This window comes from Oncorhynchus nerka, linkage group LG7 (assembly GCF_034236695.1).
Source record: "Oncorhynchus nerka isolate Pitt River linkage group LG7, Oner_Uvic_2.0, whole genome shotgun sequence".
NCBI lineage: Eukaryota > Metazoa > Chordata > Actinopteri > Salmoniformes > Salmonidae > Oncorhynchus > Oncorhynchus nerka.
This window is the reverse complement of record NC_088402.1, coordinates 28,817,938-28,832,023: the sequence shown is the minus strand read 5'-3', so window position 1 is coordinate 28,832,023 and position 14,086 is coordinate 28,817,938. Positions and strand designations below refer to the sequence as shown.

The following is a 14,086-nucleotide window of genomic DNA, read 5'->3' as shown; positions in this document are numbered from 1 at the left end:
TGCTCGTCCTTCCTCCCGTCTTTCTGTCCGACCGCGTCCGCTCGTCTTTCCGTCCGTCCGTCTGTCCGTCTTTTCGTCCGTCTGTCTGCCTGCACATCCATCCGCGTCTGCCTCTTTCCGCGTGCGCCCGTCTTTCAGTCTGTCCATCCGTCCGTCCGCTCTGTCCGTCCGTGTTTGTCCTTCCGCCCTTCTTTCCGCATCTGCTCGTCCTTCCTCCCGTCTTTCTGTCCGACCGCGTCCGCTCGTCTTTCCGTCCGTCCGTCTGTCCCTCTTTCCGTCCGTCTGTGTCCGCCTGCGTCTGTCCGCCTGCATCTGTCCGCCTGCATCTGTGCGTCTGTCCGCCTGCGTTTGTCCGCGTGCGTCTGTCCATCCGCATGTCCGTCCGCCTGCGTGTGCGCGTCTGTCCGTCCGCCTGCGTGTGCGCGTCTGTCCGTCCGCCTGCGTGTGCGCGTCTGTCCGTCCGCCTGCGTGTGCGCGTCTGTCCGTCCGCTTGTCTGCGCCTGCCTGCGTCTGTCCGTCCGCTTGTCTGCGCCTGCCTGCGTCTGTCCATCCGCTTGTCTGCGCCTGCCTGCGTCTGTCCATCCGCTTGTCTGCGCCTGCCTGCGTCTGTCTGTCTGCCTGCGTGCGTGTGCGTTTGTCTGTCCGCCTGCATGTGCGTCTGTATCTGTCCGCCTGTGCGTGCGTCTGTCCATCCGCTTGTCTGCGACTGCCTGCGTCTGTCCGTCTGTGTGTCTGTCCGCCTGCGTCTGCGCGCCTGACCGCCTGTCCGTCTACGCGTCTGTCCGCCTGCGTCTGCGCGCCTGACCGCCTGTCCGTCTACGCGTCTGTCCGCCTGCGTCTGCGCGCCTGACCGCCTGTCCGTCTACGCGTCTGTCCGGCTGCGTGTACATCTATCCGTCTGCGCCTGTGTGTCTGTCCGCCTGCGCATGAGTCTGTCCATCCGCTTGTCTGCGCCTGCCTGCGTCTGCCTCTCTGTCCGTCTGTCTGTCTGCCTGCGTGTGCGTCTGTCTGCCTGCGTGTGCGTCTGTCCGCGTGCGTCTGCGCCTGTCCGCGTGCGTCTGCCTGTCCGCGTGCGTCTGCCTGTCCGCGTGCGTCTGCCTGTCCGCGTGCGTCTGCCTGTCCGCGTGCGTCTGCCTGTCCGCGTGCGTCTGTCCGCCTGCGTGTGCGTTGCGCGTCTGTCCGCCTGCGTGTGCGTTGCGCGTCTGTCCGCCTGCGTGTGCGTTGCGCGTCTGTCCGCCTGCGTGTGCGGTGCGCGTCTGTCCGCCTGCGTGTGCGGTGCGCGTCTGTCCGCCTGCGTGTGCGGTGCGCGTCTGTCCGCCTGCGTGCGCGGTGCGCGTCTGTCCGCCTGCGTGCGCGTCTGTCCGCCTGCGTGCGCGTCTGTGCGCCTGCGTGTGCGTCTGTCCGCCTGTGTCTGTGCGTCTGTCCGCCTGCGTCTGTCTCCCTGCCTCTCTCACCAGTAGCTGTTCTTGGTCTTCTTGGGCATGCGTGTCAGAGGAGGATCCAGACAGCCCAGGTGGTAGTAGAGCTTGCAAGTGTCACACATCAGCAGGAGATGCTGGTCTTGGTTCTTCTTACAGATCCCACAGCTAAACAGGAACACACACACGCATACATACACATACATACATCAGCATATAAGGCCTTGTGCTTGTATGTAATGCCTGCTTGAATGTTTGTTTGTTTACCTGTAGAGGACAGCTGGTAGGTTGGAGGACTTCCCAGGAACTCCTCCCTCCTTCTTGCTGGGCTTCCTCTCTTTAGGGGCTTTCAGGACCGGCGGGGAGTTCAGTTTCTGTCATAGAGAGACACACATAACACAACTGTAGGTGTACTAGAGACCTCAGAGAGAAGCAGTGAAGGACAGACAGGGCAAAGGTGTCCACAGAGAGGAGGGAGAGAGAGGACAGAGAAAGAGGGGAGAGGAAGGGGGGGGGGGTGAAGAGAGAGAGAGTGTGTGTGTGTGTCTGTGGGGAGGGGGGGCCTGTTGTTGGTCAGTAGACAGACTGTCTGTCTGTCTGTGGTGGATGTGTGTTTATTTCTCCACTGCATCTCGTTGGCTACATGGTGGCTGCTGTCTGTCGCAGGTTAATTAGAAAACTGATCTGCTAGGGAGAGACTGGGGAGCTGGTGGCCACTAAACAGACAGGCTCCTCACTGGGGCAGCTCTAATCTGAGCACGCTCACTACGCCGTAGCCCACGGCTCCCAGGGACCAGTCCTGTGGGGGTGCCAGGGCCACAGGACCCTAGGGTGTGTGTGATCTAATTGTGGACCACAGTCCCCTTCTGCATTAGCTCAGTGAGTAGAAAACCCCTCAGAGAGATGGGTAGGGGAAGGTATATTCTAAAATAAGAATCAGAGACAAGCAGGACCAGCCTAACCTCAGGCCATCTGGCTGGTTCATACTGGGTGCGAGACAGGCTCTGAGACCGTGGGGGACCGAGTGGCTGGCACACGCGCACACGCACACACATACACCACCCTGGGAAGGGTCACCTGACTGGCACGCCTTTCAGGAAGATTCTCGGTGTATGACACAGACGTGCACAGCATTTCAAACGAGATACTTTACCTCAGTGCCAAACTGAACACTGCCAGGAAATGCTAAAAAAACACTGTGACCGGGTCCTTTGAAGCTTCACAATGTCCAGCGAAAAATGCTTCCTCTCCCTGAGAAGTCCCCCACAATGACAACACTGACTCAGTGTACAGGATGAGGGACGGGTCTGCGGTCGGGTAACATCAATAATTTCTGGTAATGTACGGGACGGGCAGAGGGATGACAAATAGGAAATGAAAAGGTCTCAGATAGATGACACAAAGCAACGCGGGGACGTGACTGATGTAGCCACTTAAACCTTTCCACGTTTCTAATTACGTGATTTATGGAGGTCGTTGCAGATCGACGTGGTTCGTTCAGTCGTTCTTTCCCTCCAGCCTTTTTTTCCTCCCATCCTCTAGCTATATCACACCATCCATTTATCTGTAAGGCAGCCCCCGTCGCACCCCCGTCGCCAGACAGACTTTTAAAATCAGCATCATGCATTCAGTTAGCCGCTTACGTAGATGCATTTTGAAAAAGCTGATGACATATGCAGTTCCAGGCGCCACGGGCAACTGTAAGTTGTATTATCTAGGCCTACCTGCTAATCTTAGAGACTGGGTGTAACCAGGGGGTGTCTGTGTGTGTTGTGTCTTGCTATAGCATCCTGTCAGAGCTCCAACGCTCTACAGGCCTCTCGTCCTCAGTTCTCATTCTCACCTCAACACAGCACCACACACACCAAGAGCTGGGATGCTTTTAAATAAGTGTCAGTGTCAGCACTTCCAAACAGGCTCTGTCACTTTTTTAAAAAGTTAAAAAGGTCTCACAGCAATTTCTGCAGAGCTGCATTTCGCACTCATTAAACAACCCATCACCCGTGGCGACGCATCTTGGCGATTTGGTTGCCATGGCGAGTGTGAACGTGGTAGAAAGCAAGCGGACAGCTTCTAGCTTCATTTAGAGTGGAGCAGAGCCAGGTCTGGTCTGCCTTTATGGTAAAGGACAGGTCAATCACTTACAGGAGCCTATTATGGGCTGCAGAATTACCCCATAGTAACTCTGTGGGTTGCTATGGCTAATCTAGATTCCTCTCAATCCTTTGTCATCACCAGGTCCTGGGCATGTAGCAGGGAGACCTGTCCGGTTGGCGGTTTATCCTCTGACTTTTCTGCCCTGCCTAGGTGTGATGAAACTAAAATTACAGGACAGGTGCTGGAGTTTGGTTAGTGGGAGTGTTGCCAACTCTGGACTAAACATGAGAGAGATAGGAGGAGAAAGTGGACGAGCAGGAAAGGAGGAGGAGAAAGTGGACGAGCAGGAAAGGAGGAGGAGAAAGTGAGCGAGCAGGAAAGAGAATGAGAAAGTGGATGAGGAGGAATGAGAAAGTGCAAAAGAAGATAAGAAATGGGGATGAGGAGGAAAGGAGGATGAGAGAGGAGAAGAAAGTGGTGTGATATTAACATACCTGTCCTAGGATTCCTCCCAACATGGTCCATATGGCATGGCCCTCACTCCTCAGAACTCCGTTGACATTCTGCAGATCCTCCAGAGACTCACACAGCTACAGAGGGAGAAACAGACAGGTCATGTAGGGGGGGAGGAAAAGAAAGAAAGAGAGGGAGGAGAGAGAGCGAGAGAGACAGGTCATGTAGGGGGGAGGAGAGAGGTCATGTAGGGGGAGAGAGAGAGAGGGAGAGAGAGAGAGAGAAAGGTTATGTAGGGGGAGAGAGAGAGAGAGAGGGGAGAGAGAGAGAGAGAGAGAAAGGTTATGTGGGGGGAGAGAGAGAAAGGTTATGTGGGGGGAGAGAGAGAGGTCATGTAGCGAGAGAGAGACTTCATATTAACTCCCAGAGATTAGTCTACCTCCTTCTCCACACCCACCCCGCGCACTCAGAACCCACCACCCCGCGCACTCAGAACCCACCACCCCGCGCACTCAGAACCCACCACCCCGCGCACTCAGAACCCACCACCCCGCGCACTCAGAACCCACCACCCCGCGCACTCAGAACCCACCACCCCGCGCACTCACCCTGTCAGGGGCTTTATAGCCGTATCTGTAGCTAGACTTCTAATCTTAACGATCCTTCTCGCTCGATCCCCATCTCTCTCTCTCTTTCTATGTATCTCTCTCGCTCCCTCTCTCCGTGTAAAAGCACGTCGAGCGGTGAAATTAGCAACACACACTCCATTAATAACGCTTAATACACGTGGCAGAAAGACTGAACGCAACATTAACTCCTCTGACTTTTACGCCGCTGTTTTATTCCCTTCTTCATTGGGCCTGATGGAGCGAAGCTGCCCTGCGCCGCCACACCCAAGTCACATGGCGAAGGATAGATGAAAGGAGATAGAGAGAGAGAGCGCAACGACAAGGGCCACAGAGAGATCGAGGGAGAAAGAGATGAACAGAGAGAGAGATGAGAGATGGAGAGAGCTAGACGGAAGAGGAACAACAGGGCTCTTAAAATGGTATTTTTCATGGTACATAATAAAACAGTGGTTAATGTGTTGTAGCGCAAAGCGATGCGGTTTATGAATGACACACTATGTGCGTTTCTGAAGACTAGAGGCCATGCAGTACAAAGACATAGCACAGCTTTAGTGTGAGAACTCAGAGCAACACTACTGGAGAATCACTGGTAAAACCCCTAGTGACTGGTTGATAACAGTGTTGATTAACATTTTGTCCACTATCTCCCTAGCCGTGTCTACTACCACAGAAACGCCAGGCAAGCATTTTATTAGGTGACTTTACGGCCTGTACCAAATCAAATCTAATTTTATTGGTCGCATACACATATTTAGCAGATGTTATTGGGGATGTAGAGAAATGCTTGTGTTCCTAGCTCCAACACCACTACTAACCTTGTTGTAGTCGACAAGCAGCTTCTTCTGGTTCTTCTAACAGTGTGTTTTCCACCACTACTAACCTTGAGGTCGACAAGCAGCTTCTTCAGGTTCTTCTAACAGTTTGTTTTCCACCACTACTAACCTTGTTGTAGTCGACATGCAGTTTCTCCTGCTCACTCTCCAGCTTGTCTTTCAGGTTCTTCTGTTCAGAGATATTGTCCTGGATCTGAATCATCCTCATGTTCCTCTCTGCATAGCAATAAGGACACCAATCAATAAACCACCATCACAATCTACACACATCAATAGGACCGATCCCAATCTATCTCCATCTATACACGGGAAAAGGCAGACGAGAAACACGGTGTGCCAATCTGATGGGCGATAGCTGGGGGGTGGGAGATGTTGTTCTGATGGGCGATAGCTCGGGGATGTTGTTCTGATGGGCGATAGCTGGGGGGTGAGGGATGTTGTTCTGATGGGCGATAGCTGGGGGATACTCTCTGATGGGAGATAGCTGGGGGTGGGGGATGTTGTTCTGATGGGAGATAGCTGGGGGTGGGGGATGTTCTGATGGGAGATAGCTGGGGAATGCTGTCTGGTGGGAGATAGCTGGGGGATGTTGTTCTGGTGGGCGATAGCTGGGGGATGTTGTTCTGATGGGCGATAGCTGGGGATGTTGTTCTGATGGGCGATAGCTGGGGGATGTTGTTCTGATGGGAGATAGCTGGGGATGTTGTTCTGATGGGAGATAGCTGGGGATGTTGTTCTGATGGGAAATAGCTGGGGATTCTGTTCTGATGGGAAATAGCTGGGGAGTGGGGGATGTTCTTTTGATGGGAGATAGCTGGGGGTGGGGGATGTTGTTCTGATGGGCGATAGCTGGGGATGTTGTTCTGATGGGCGATAGCTGGGGGATGCTGTTCTGATGGGCGATAGCTGGGGGATGTTGTTCTGATGGGCGATAGCTGGGGGATGTTGTTCTGATGGGCGATAGCTGGGGGATGTTGTTCTGATGGGCGATAGCTGGGGATGTTGTTCTGATGGGCGATAGCTGGGGGATGTTGTTCTGATGGGCGATAGCTGGGGATGTTGTTCTGATGGGCGATAGCTGGGGGATGTTGTTCTGATGGGCGATAGCTGGGGATGTTGTTCTGATGGGCGATAGCTGGGGGATGTTGTTCTGATGGGCGATAGCTGGGGGATGTTGTTCTGATGGGCGATAGCTGGGGGATGTTGTTCTGATGGGCGATAGCTGGGGATGTTGTTCTGATGGGCGATAGCTGGGGGATGTTGTTCTGATGGGCGATAGCTGGGGGATGTTGTTCTGATGGGCGATAGCTGGGGAGAGGGGATACTCTCTGATGGGAGATAGCTGGGGGTGGGGGATGTTCTGATGGGAGATAGCTGGGGAATGCTGTCTGATGGGAGATAGCTGGGGTGGGGGATGTTCTGATGGGAGATAGCTGGGGAATGTTGTTCTGATGGGCGATAGCTGGGGAGTGGAGGATGCTCTCTGATGGGCGATAGCTGGGGATGTTGTTCTGATGGGCGATAGCTGGGGGATGTTGTTCTGATGGGCGATAGCTGGGGGATGTTGTTCTGATGGGCGATAGCTGGGGGTGGGGATGTTGTTCTGATGGGCGATAGCTGGGGGTGGGGATGTTGTTCTGATGGGCGATAGCTGGGGGTGGGGATGTTGTTCTGATGGGCGATAGCTGGGGGTGGGGATGTTGTTCTGATGGGAGATAGCTGGGGATGTTGTTCTGATGGGAGATAGCTGGGGATGTTGTTCTGATGGGAGATAGCTGGGGGATGTTGTTCTGATGGGAGATAGCTGGGGGATGTTGTTCTGATGGGAGATAGCTGGGGATGTTGTTCTGATGGGAGATAGCTGGGGATGTTGTTCTGGTGGGAGATAGCTGGGGATGTTGTTCTGGTGGGAGATAGCTGGGGGATGTTGTTCTGGTGGGAGATAGCTGGGGGATGTTGTTCTGATGGGAGATAGCTGGGGATGCTGTTCTGGTGGGAGATAGCTGGGGATGTTGTTCTGATGGGAGATAGCTGGGGATGTTGTTCTGATGGGAGATAGCTGGGGGATGTTGTTCTGATGGGAGATAGCTGGGGGATGTTGTTCTGATGAGAAATGGCTGGGGGATGTTGTTCTGATGGGAAATAGCTGGGGAGTGGGGATGCTGTCTGATGGGAGATAGCTGGGGAGTGGGGGATGTTCTGATGGGAGATAGCTGGGGAGTGGGGGATGTTCTGATGGGAGATAGCTGGGGGATGTTGTTCTGATGGGCGAGAGCTGGGGATGTTGTTCTGATGGGCGATAGCTGGGGGATGTTGTTCTGATGGGCGATAGCTGGGGAGAGGGGGATACTCTCTGATGGGAGATAGCTGGGGGTGGGGATGTTCTGATGGGAGATAGCTGGGGAGTGTTGTTCTGATGGGCGATAGCTGGGGGTGGGGGGATGTTGTTCTGATGGGCGATAGCTGGGGGTGGGGATGTTGTTCTGATGGGCGATAGCTGGGGGTGGGGGATGTTGTTCTGATGGGAGATAGCTGGGGGATGTTGTTCTGATGGGCGATAGGTGGGGAGTGGGGGATGCTCTCTGATGGGAGATAGCTGGGGGTGGGGGATGTTCTGATGGGAGATAGCTGGGGGATGTTGTTCTGATGGGCGATAGCTGGGGAGTGGGTGATGCTGTCTGATGGGAGATAGCTGGGGTGGGGGATGTTGTTCAAGGTTATACACGTTTGAACGTACATGTTTACGCACACTCGCAAACAACACACACAAAAACGGTCGAGCAAACACATATCTGGCAACGGCATCATCATTCATTTTGGGGGTCTTTATCCAAGGCTACATGCTGAGAGCCTATAGAACTCTGGCACATCTGTCTTTATTCTGGAAAAATCTGTCTTTAGTAACAACATTGACTAGAATAGTGTATTATGTTGGTAATTTAAGTCTATGTTTCCATTAGTCAGATGGTTTTTGTTTCCCTACTCACCCAGGTAATAGTTGACGAAGTCTGCAGTGAGGGCAGGCTGCTTGTGTTTCCTGCGTCCGTCCACACTTGCGCTGATGTCTGATGTGTCTACAGGGAAAATGTCCGTGCTGAAGAAGGAAAAGAGATTTGAACCGACAACCCTCTGCTTCCTGGTCCACCTTTCTGACCTCAAAGCCCCTCCCTCACAAGGGGAAAAAGTTGCAGCTCTCACGCATCCAGTTCAAAAAAATCTTTATATTGGATTTTTTTTTTTTAAGTATCAAGTGTGAATTCTATATTTGGGCTGCACCTCAATTCTTGGTTGCCTGAACACCATATTTTTCCTACAGACATTAACTCCTACCTGATGCCCATGAGCTCGGCCTTCCTCATGAGTTTCCTGATGGCGGAGGCGCTGGAGGTCAGGGGTCGTGGAAGCTTCTCCCGGGGGACCCAGGCCTGGGGCCGAGTGTTACGGGACAGCTCTGCCCTGGCCCGGTACTGCTGCAGCCGGGTGGTGATACGGGCCTGCCAGGGGTTCAACACAACACAAAGAAACACACACTTCATTATCTAATGACAGCCCGGCTGTGTCCCAAATGGCACCCTATCCTATATATGGGCCCTGGTCAAAAGTAGTGCTTTATATAGGGAATAGGATCCCATTTGGGACCCAGTCATTACAACTTACAACCTCCCTAGGTTGTTTCTGCTGTGTTTTCCAACTCACTTGTTCAAATAAAAAAGTCAATCAGTCGAAGACTGAATCTTGCATATAGAACAATTAACTATGAAGGAAACACTGACAAGCATTTCTATTCATGTTCAAAGACAACTTCTGCAGCCCTAACAGGGGCAAGCCAGTGTGAGTCTGAGCCAGTCTTGACCTCTCACCTGTGCCTCAGGGGCCAGCTGCTTCTCTTTGTCCTGTAGAGATGCCTTGCAGTAGGACTGGAGCGCCAGGTAGTTCTTCCTCTTCCACTTCCTGTCATAGCGGTCCGCATGCTGCTTACAATACGCAAAGAAGGGATCGGCTATGTCCTGGGGAAACAGACACACACACACACACACACACACGTGTTCAAAACCTGATCGACCACAGGTGAACATCGCTTCTTGTGCACTGTGTATGGGCATGTCTTTCAGCACTCTTCAGTCAAGAGATCTGTTTTCCTGTGTAAAATAGTCACTTACAGCGCAGTCGGACCACTTGAATTTTTCCACATTTTGTTATGTTACAGCCTTATTCTAAAATTTATTAAATCGTTTTTTCCCCTCATCAAACTACACATAATACCTCGTAAAAAAAATGTTTTTGTTAATGTATAATTCTTTAAAAAAAACGAAAATATCACAATTACATAAGTATTCAGGCCCTTTACTCAGTACTTTATTGAAGCACCTTTGGCAGCGATTACAGCCTCAAGTCTTCTTGGGTATGACACTACAAGCTTAGCACACTTGTATTTGAGGAGTTTCTCCCATTCTTCTCTGCAGATCCTATCAAGCTCTGTCAGGTTGGATGGGAAGCGTTGCTACACAGCTATTTTCAGATCTTGCAAGTCTTCTTGGGTATGACACTACAAGCTTAGCACACTTGTATTTGAGGAGTTTCTCCCATTCTTCTCTGCAGATCCTATCAAGCTCTGTCAGGTTGGATGGGAAGCGTTGCTACACAGCTATTTTCAGATCTTGCAAGTCTTCTTGGGTATGACACTACAAGCTTAGCACACTTGTATTTGAGGAGTTTCTCCCATTCTTCTCTGCAGATCCTATCAAGCTCTGTCAGGTTGGATGGGAAGCGTTGCTACACAGCTATTTTCAGATCTTGCAAGTCTTCTTGGGTATGACACTACAAGCTTAGCACACTTGTATTTGAGGAGTTTCTCCCATTCTTCTCTGCAGATCCTATCAAGCTCTGTCAGGTTGGATGGGAAGCGTTGCTACACAGCTATTTTCAGATCTCTGCCGCTGAAAAACATCCCTACAGCATGATGCTGCCTCCACCATGCTTCACTGTAGGGATGGTGCCAGTTTTCCTCCAGATGTGACGCTTGGCATTCAGGCCAAAGAGTTCAATCTTGGTTTCATCAGACAGAGAATCTTGTTTCTCATGGTCTGAGAGTCCTTTACGTGCCTTTTGACATACTCCAAGTGGGCTGTCGTGCCTTTTAGTGAAGAGTGGCTTCCGTCTGGCCACTCTACCATAAAGCCCTGATTGGTGGAGTGCTGCAGAGATGGTTGTCCTTCTGGAAGGTTCTCCCATCTCCACAGAGGAACTCTGGAACTCTGACCGAGTGATCATTGGGTTCTAAGTCACCTCCCTGACCAAGGCCCTTCTTTCCCGATTGCTCAGTTTGGCTGGGCGGCCAGCTGGTGGTTGGTGGTTACAACCTTCTTGCATTTAAAAATGGAGACAACTGTATTCGTGGGGACCTTCATTGCTGCAAATATTTTATGTTACCCTTCCCCAGATCGGTGTCTCGACACAATCCTTTCTCAGAGCTCTACGGACAATTGCTTCGACCTCATGGCTTGGTTTTTGCTCTGACATGCACTGTCAACTGTGGGAACTTACATAGACAGGTGTGTGCCCTTCCCATGTCCAATCAATTGAATTTACCACAGGTGGACTCCAATCAAGTTGTAGAAACCTCTCAAGGACGATCAATGGAAACAGGATGCACCTGAGCTCTTTTTCGAGTCTCATAGCAAAGGGTCTAAATACTTATGTAAATAAGGTATGTTTTTTTTTATTTTTAATACATTTGCAAACATTTATAAAAGCCTGTTTTCTCTTTGTCATTATGGGGTATTGTGTGTAGATTGATGAGGATTTATTTGATTTAATCCATTTTAGAATAAGGCTGTAACATAACAAAATGTGGAAAAGGGGAAGGGGTCTGAATACTTTCCGAATGGACTGTATGTAATTCAAAAGAATAATTGTATCATTGTTAGTGCTCTCAAGAGTGATGAACTGTGCTCAATGCTGAAGTAGAGTGCATCTTATACCTAGAACTGAGTTTAGTGATGGTAATTTTTCTCAGAAATGGTCTTCCAAATTCCAGGTAAGAAAAGAGCGAAGAACAATGAAAGCCTCTACTTCTTAATTATTTTCCATATCCACAACAACCATACAGCTCACCTACAAGGTCCTACGACCTTTTCTTTCCCCCTGCTCAGTCAGGGAGAAAAAAAAAAAACACTCAAACTCAACCGTTTTTCCCCCCAGACAGGCAGGCAGCCCCTGGCTCCCCTAGAATCGTTTAGGCTTAAGGTGTTTCGGCAGATTTTATCAGAGGCTTCACCTGTTGATAGGGGCCCTTTGCCACAGCTCAATGGATTAAATGGATAGCGGTGAGTAGGCACTTTCTGGGCCGGGTTTATCAGTACGCCGGCCGCCTTTGTGCCGCAGAAAGAAGTGACGCGAGGTGCATACATCAGCTGCACTGCAGACGGATCCTGAATACCAGCTATAACCAGATCCTTAGAGTGTCATAATTATACAGCCTTCAATGTTTTATTACATTCTCAATATAAGACTCTGCCTATAGCAGGAGGTTGATGAAGGAGCCAGGGCCAGTTTAAGAGACTGTTTTAAAGGACTAGTCGTTTGTAAAATGAATACATTACTGTCTTCTTATCGCAGGGAGTGACCTGAATCCTGCACTAAGAACCCCCCACCCCACCCCCCACGTTGTTCAAATGCATTTCAGGGACTGTGAATGAGCTGTGCAAAGCTGTCAAAGGGTGGCTAATTTGAAGAATCTCAAATCTCATATATATTTAGATTTGTTTAACACTTTTTTGGTTACTACATGATTCCATATGTGTTTTTTCATTGTTCTGATGTCCTCACTATTATAAATAGTAAAAATAAAGAGAAACCCTGGAACGAGTAGCTGTGTCCAAACTTTTGACTTGTACTGTATATATATATATATATATATATATATATATATATATATATATATATACACACAGGGTCACATGATTCATGTCCGGTCTTCTCTCACCTCCTCCGCAGCGGCCTCTGAGAGAAGCCCCTCCCTCTGAGCACAGGTCACATGGAAGTAGGATCGGCACATGCCAGCATCACAGCTGATACACACGCCTGTCCGGGCGAAACGGGCGTCCTCGCAGAAACTGCACTCCTAGACAAAAGAGAAAGCAAAAACATAGGTCAGAAACACCACTTATGAACAAAAGGTCAAAAGAAAATGGAGATCTCAGAAACTGCAGTCAGGGACAAAGGAAAACCTAAAGGTTCAGAAACTACAACATTGACTTCGCTCAGTTCTGCCAAAGGGACAAAGTGACCACTTGGAGAAACTTGCATATGCTTTAATTATTCATTTTTATGATAATACACATTTTTCAGCAGCAATTTCTTTTCAGTGTGAAATGGCCCTGGATCATATTTCTAAAAGTCACTCTCTTCAATAAAAGTGTATTCTATTGGCTTAGTGACCCTCAAACAGGGTTTCAGCTAGAATGAATGTCAGAGTGACTGTACGCTGATGGATCACTATGTTAAAGTTGGATGTAAAGTGGTGGACGGTAACCAACCACACGAGTCACTTTATTACTGTCTTAATGTGCTGCTCCTCATAAACCGGACTTATTCATCAACAGACAATGGGAAACCAAAAATCTAAAACACCTTCCTCAGTCTTCCACTCTGACAAAGCATGTTTGAAGTAATACGGATTGATTTTGTTTCATACAATTTACACTGTTTAACAGAATATTTCCATCGCCATCATCTTTATTCTAGAAAATATTTCCTTTGTACTTGCCTTGGCCCCATACTTGGAGTAGTTCATCTCTGTGAGAGTCACTGGTCGTAGTTTATCAATGTCCCCAAACGCTACTCCAGGGACATAGAGCGCACAAACCACATGGACCCATCTAGAAAATACACATGAAAAGAAACAAAGATGCTTCAAATAGCCCCATTGCTGATGTATGTGCCTACTTAACCAATGAAAGCAAAGACCATTATACACATTGAGAGTATACTAAAACAGAGACTGGGTAGTCCACGTGAAGTAATCACGAGCTTTCTAATGGTCACAATTAAAGTGTTTGAACAGGATCTTAAACGCGTACAAATTTGTAACATTGTAAGAATTGGAATGGCAGGATTTGTTGTTGTTGCGGGATGTAACATATAATACAAAATTGATGACGTTGTACACAATGCACAATTTTCGGGGACCCGTTTTGGCTCGTGAGCGCTACTTTCAAAGCTACTGGCTGAAATTATACAAAACCTTTATAATGCATCTTTAAAGAGAAGATTGACCCATTTTGAATGTTATGTTATATTTGTGCATCTCTGAGCGATTTTCTATCTATTCCCTGGGTCATTTCATGTGTATCTGAGCGATTGCCGTTCAAGCAGGCAGAAATTCTGCAGGTATGATATAGCATTGTGATAAAGTCTCTCTCACTACACTGGATGTTAATAGGAATATGACTTTTAGATTCATACAGGTCAGATTTCAATACTGGTCAATGTCATAACGCGGGAAGTTGTCTTCTCTCAAATTAGTCATTGATCATATTTTTGTGATATTCCTACCTCAAGAAATGTGTAATTTAAAAGAGGGTCGAACACATTTCTCCTATTTGTCTGCCTCATCGGTCCAGGGTGTATTGCATGGTGTCGTTGTGAATGTCAG

The 14,086-nt window shown here is 49.4% G+C and overlaps 1 protein-coding gene across 4 annotated transcripts in view; it reads right to left on the bottom strand.

Annotated features, from left to right (window-relative positions):
* LOC115131417 (PHD finger protein 14) overlaps positions 1-14,086 on the bottom strand; it is a 143,692-nt gene that overhangs the window by 110,700 nt on the left and 18,906 nt on the right. For all 4 annotated transcript variants that reach the window (XR_010464298.1, XM_065020384.1, XM_029663133.2 and 1 more), the window contains exons 7-15: positions 13,199-13,310; positions 12,416-12,553; positions 9,291-9,437; positions 8,761-8,924; positions 8,418-8,524; positions 5,540-5,646; positions 4,010-4,105; positions 1,686-1,792; positions 1,455-1,586 (exon numbers count right to left, since the gene is read on the bottom strand). Coding sequence is in view for 3 of the 4 variants with exons in the window: in XM_065020384.1 (XP_064876456.1) it covers positions 1,455-1,586; positions 1,686-1,792; positions 4,010-4,105; positions 5,540-5,646; positions 8,418-8,524; positions 8,761-8,924; positions 9,291-9,437; positions 12,416-12,553; positions 13,199-13,310 (1,110 nt within the window). In the remaining variant the exon portion in view is untranslated. The remainder of the gene's footprint in view (positions 1-1,454; positions 1,587-1,685; positions 1,793-4,009; positions 4,106-5,539; positions 5,647-8,417; positions 8,525-8,760; positions 8,925-9,290; positions 9,438-12,415; positions 12,554-13,198; positions 13,311-14,086) is intronic.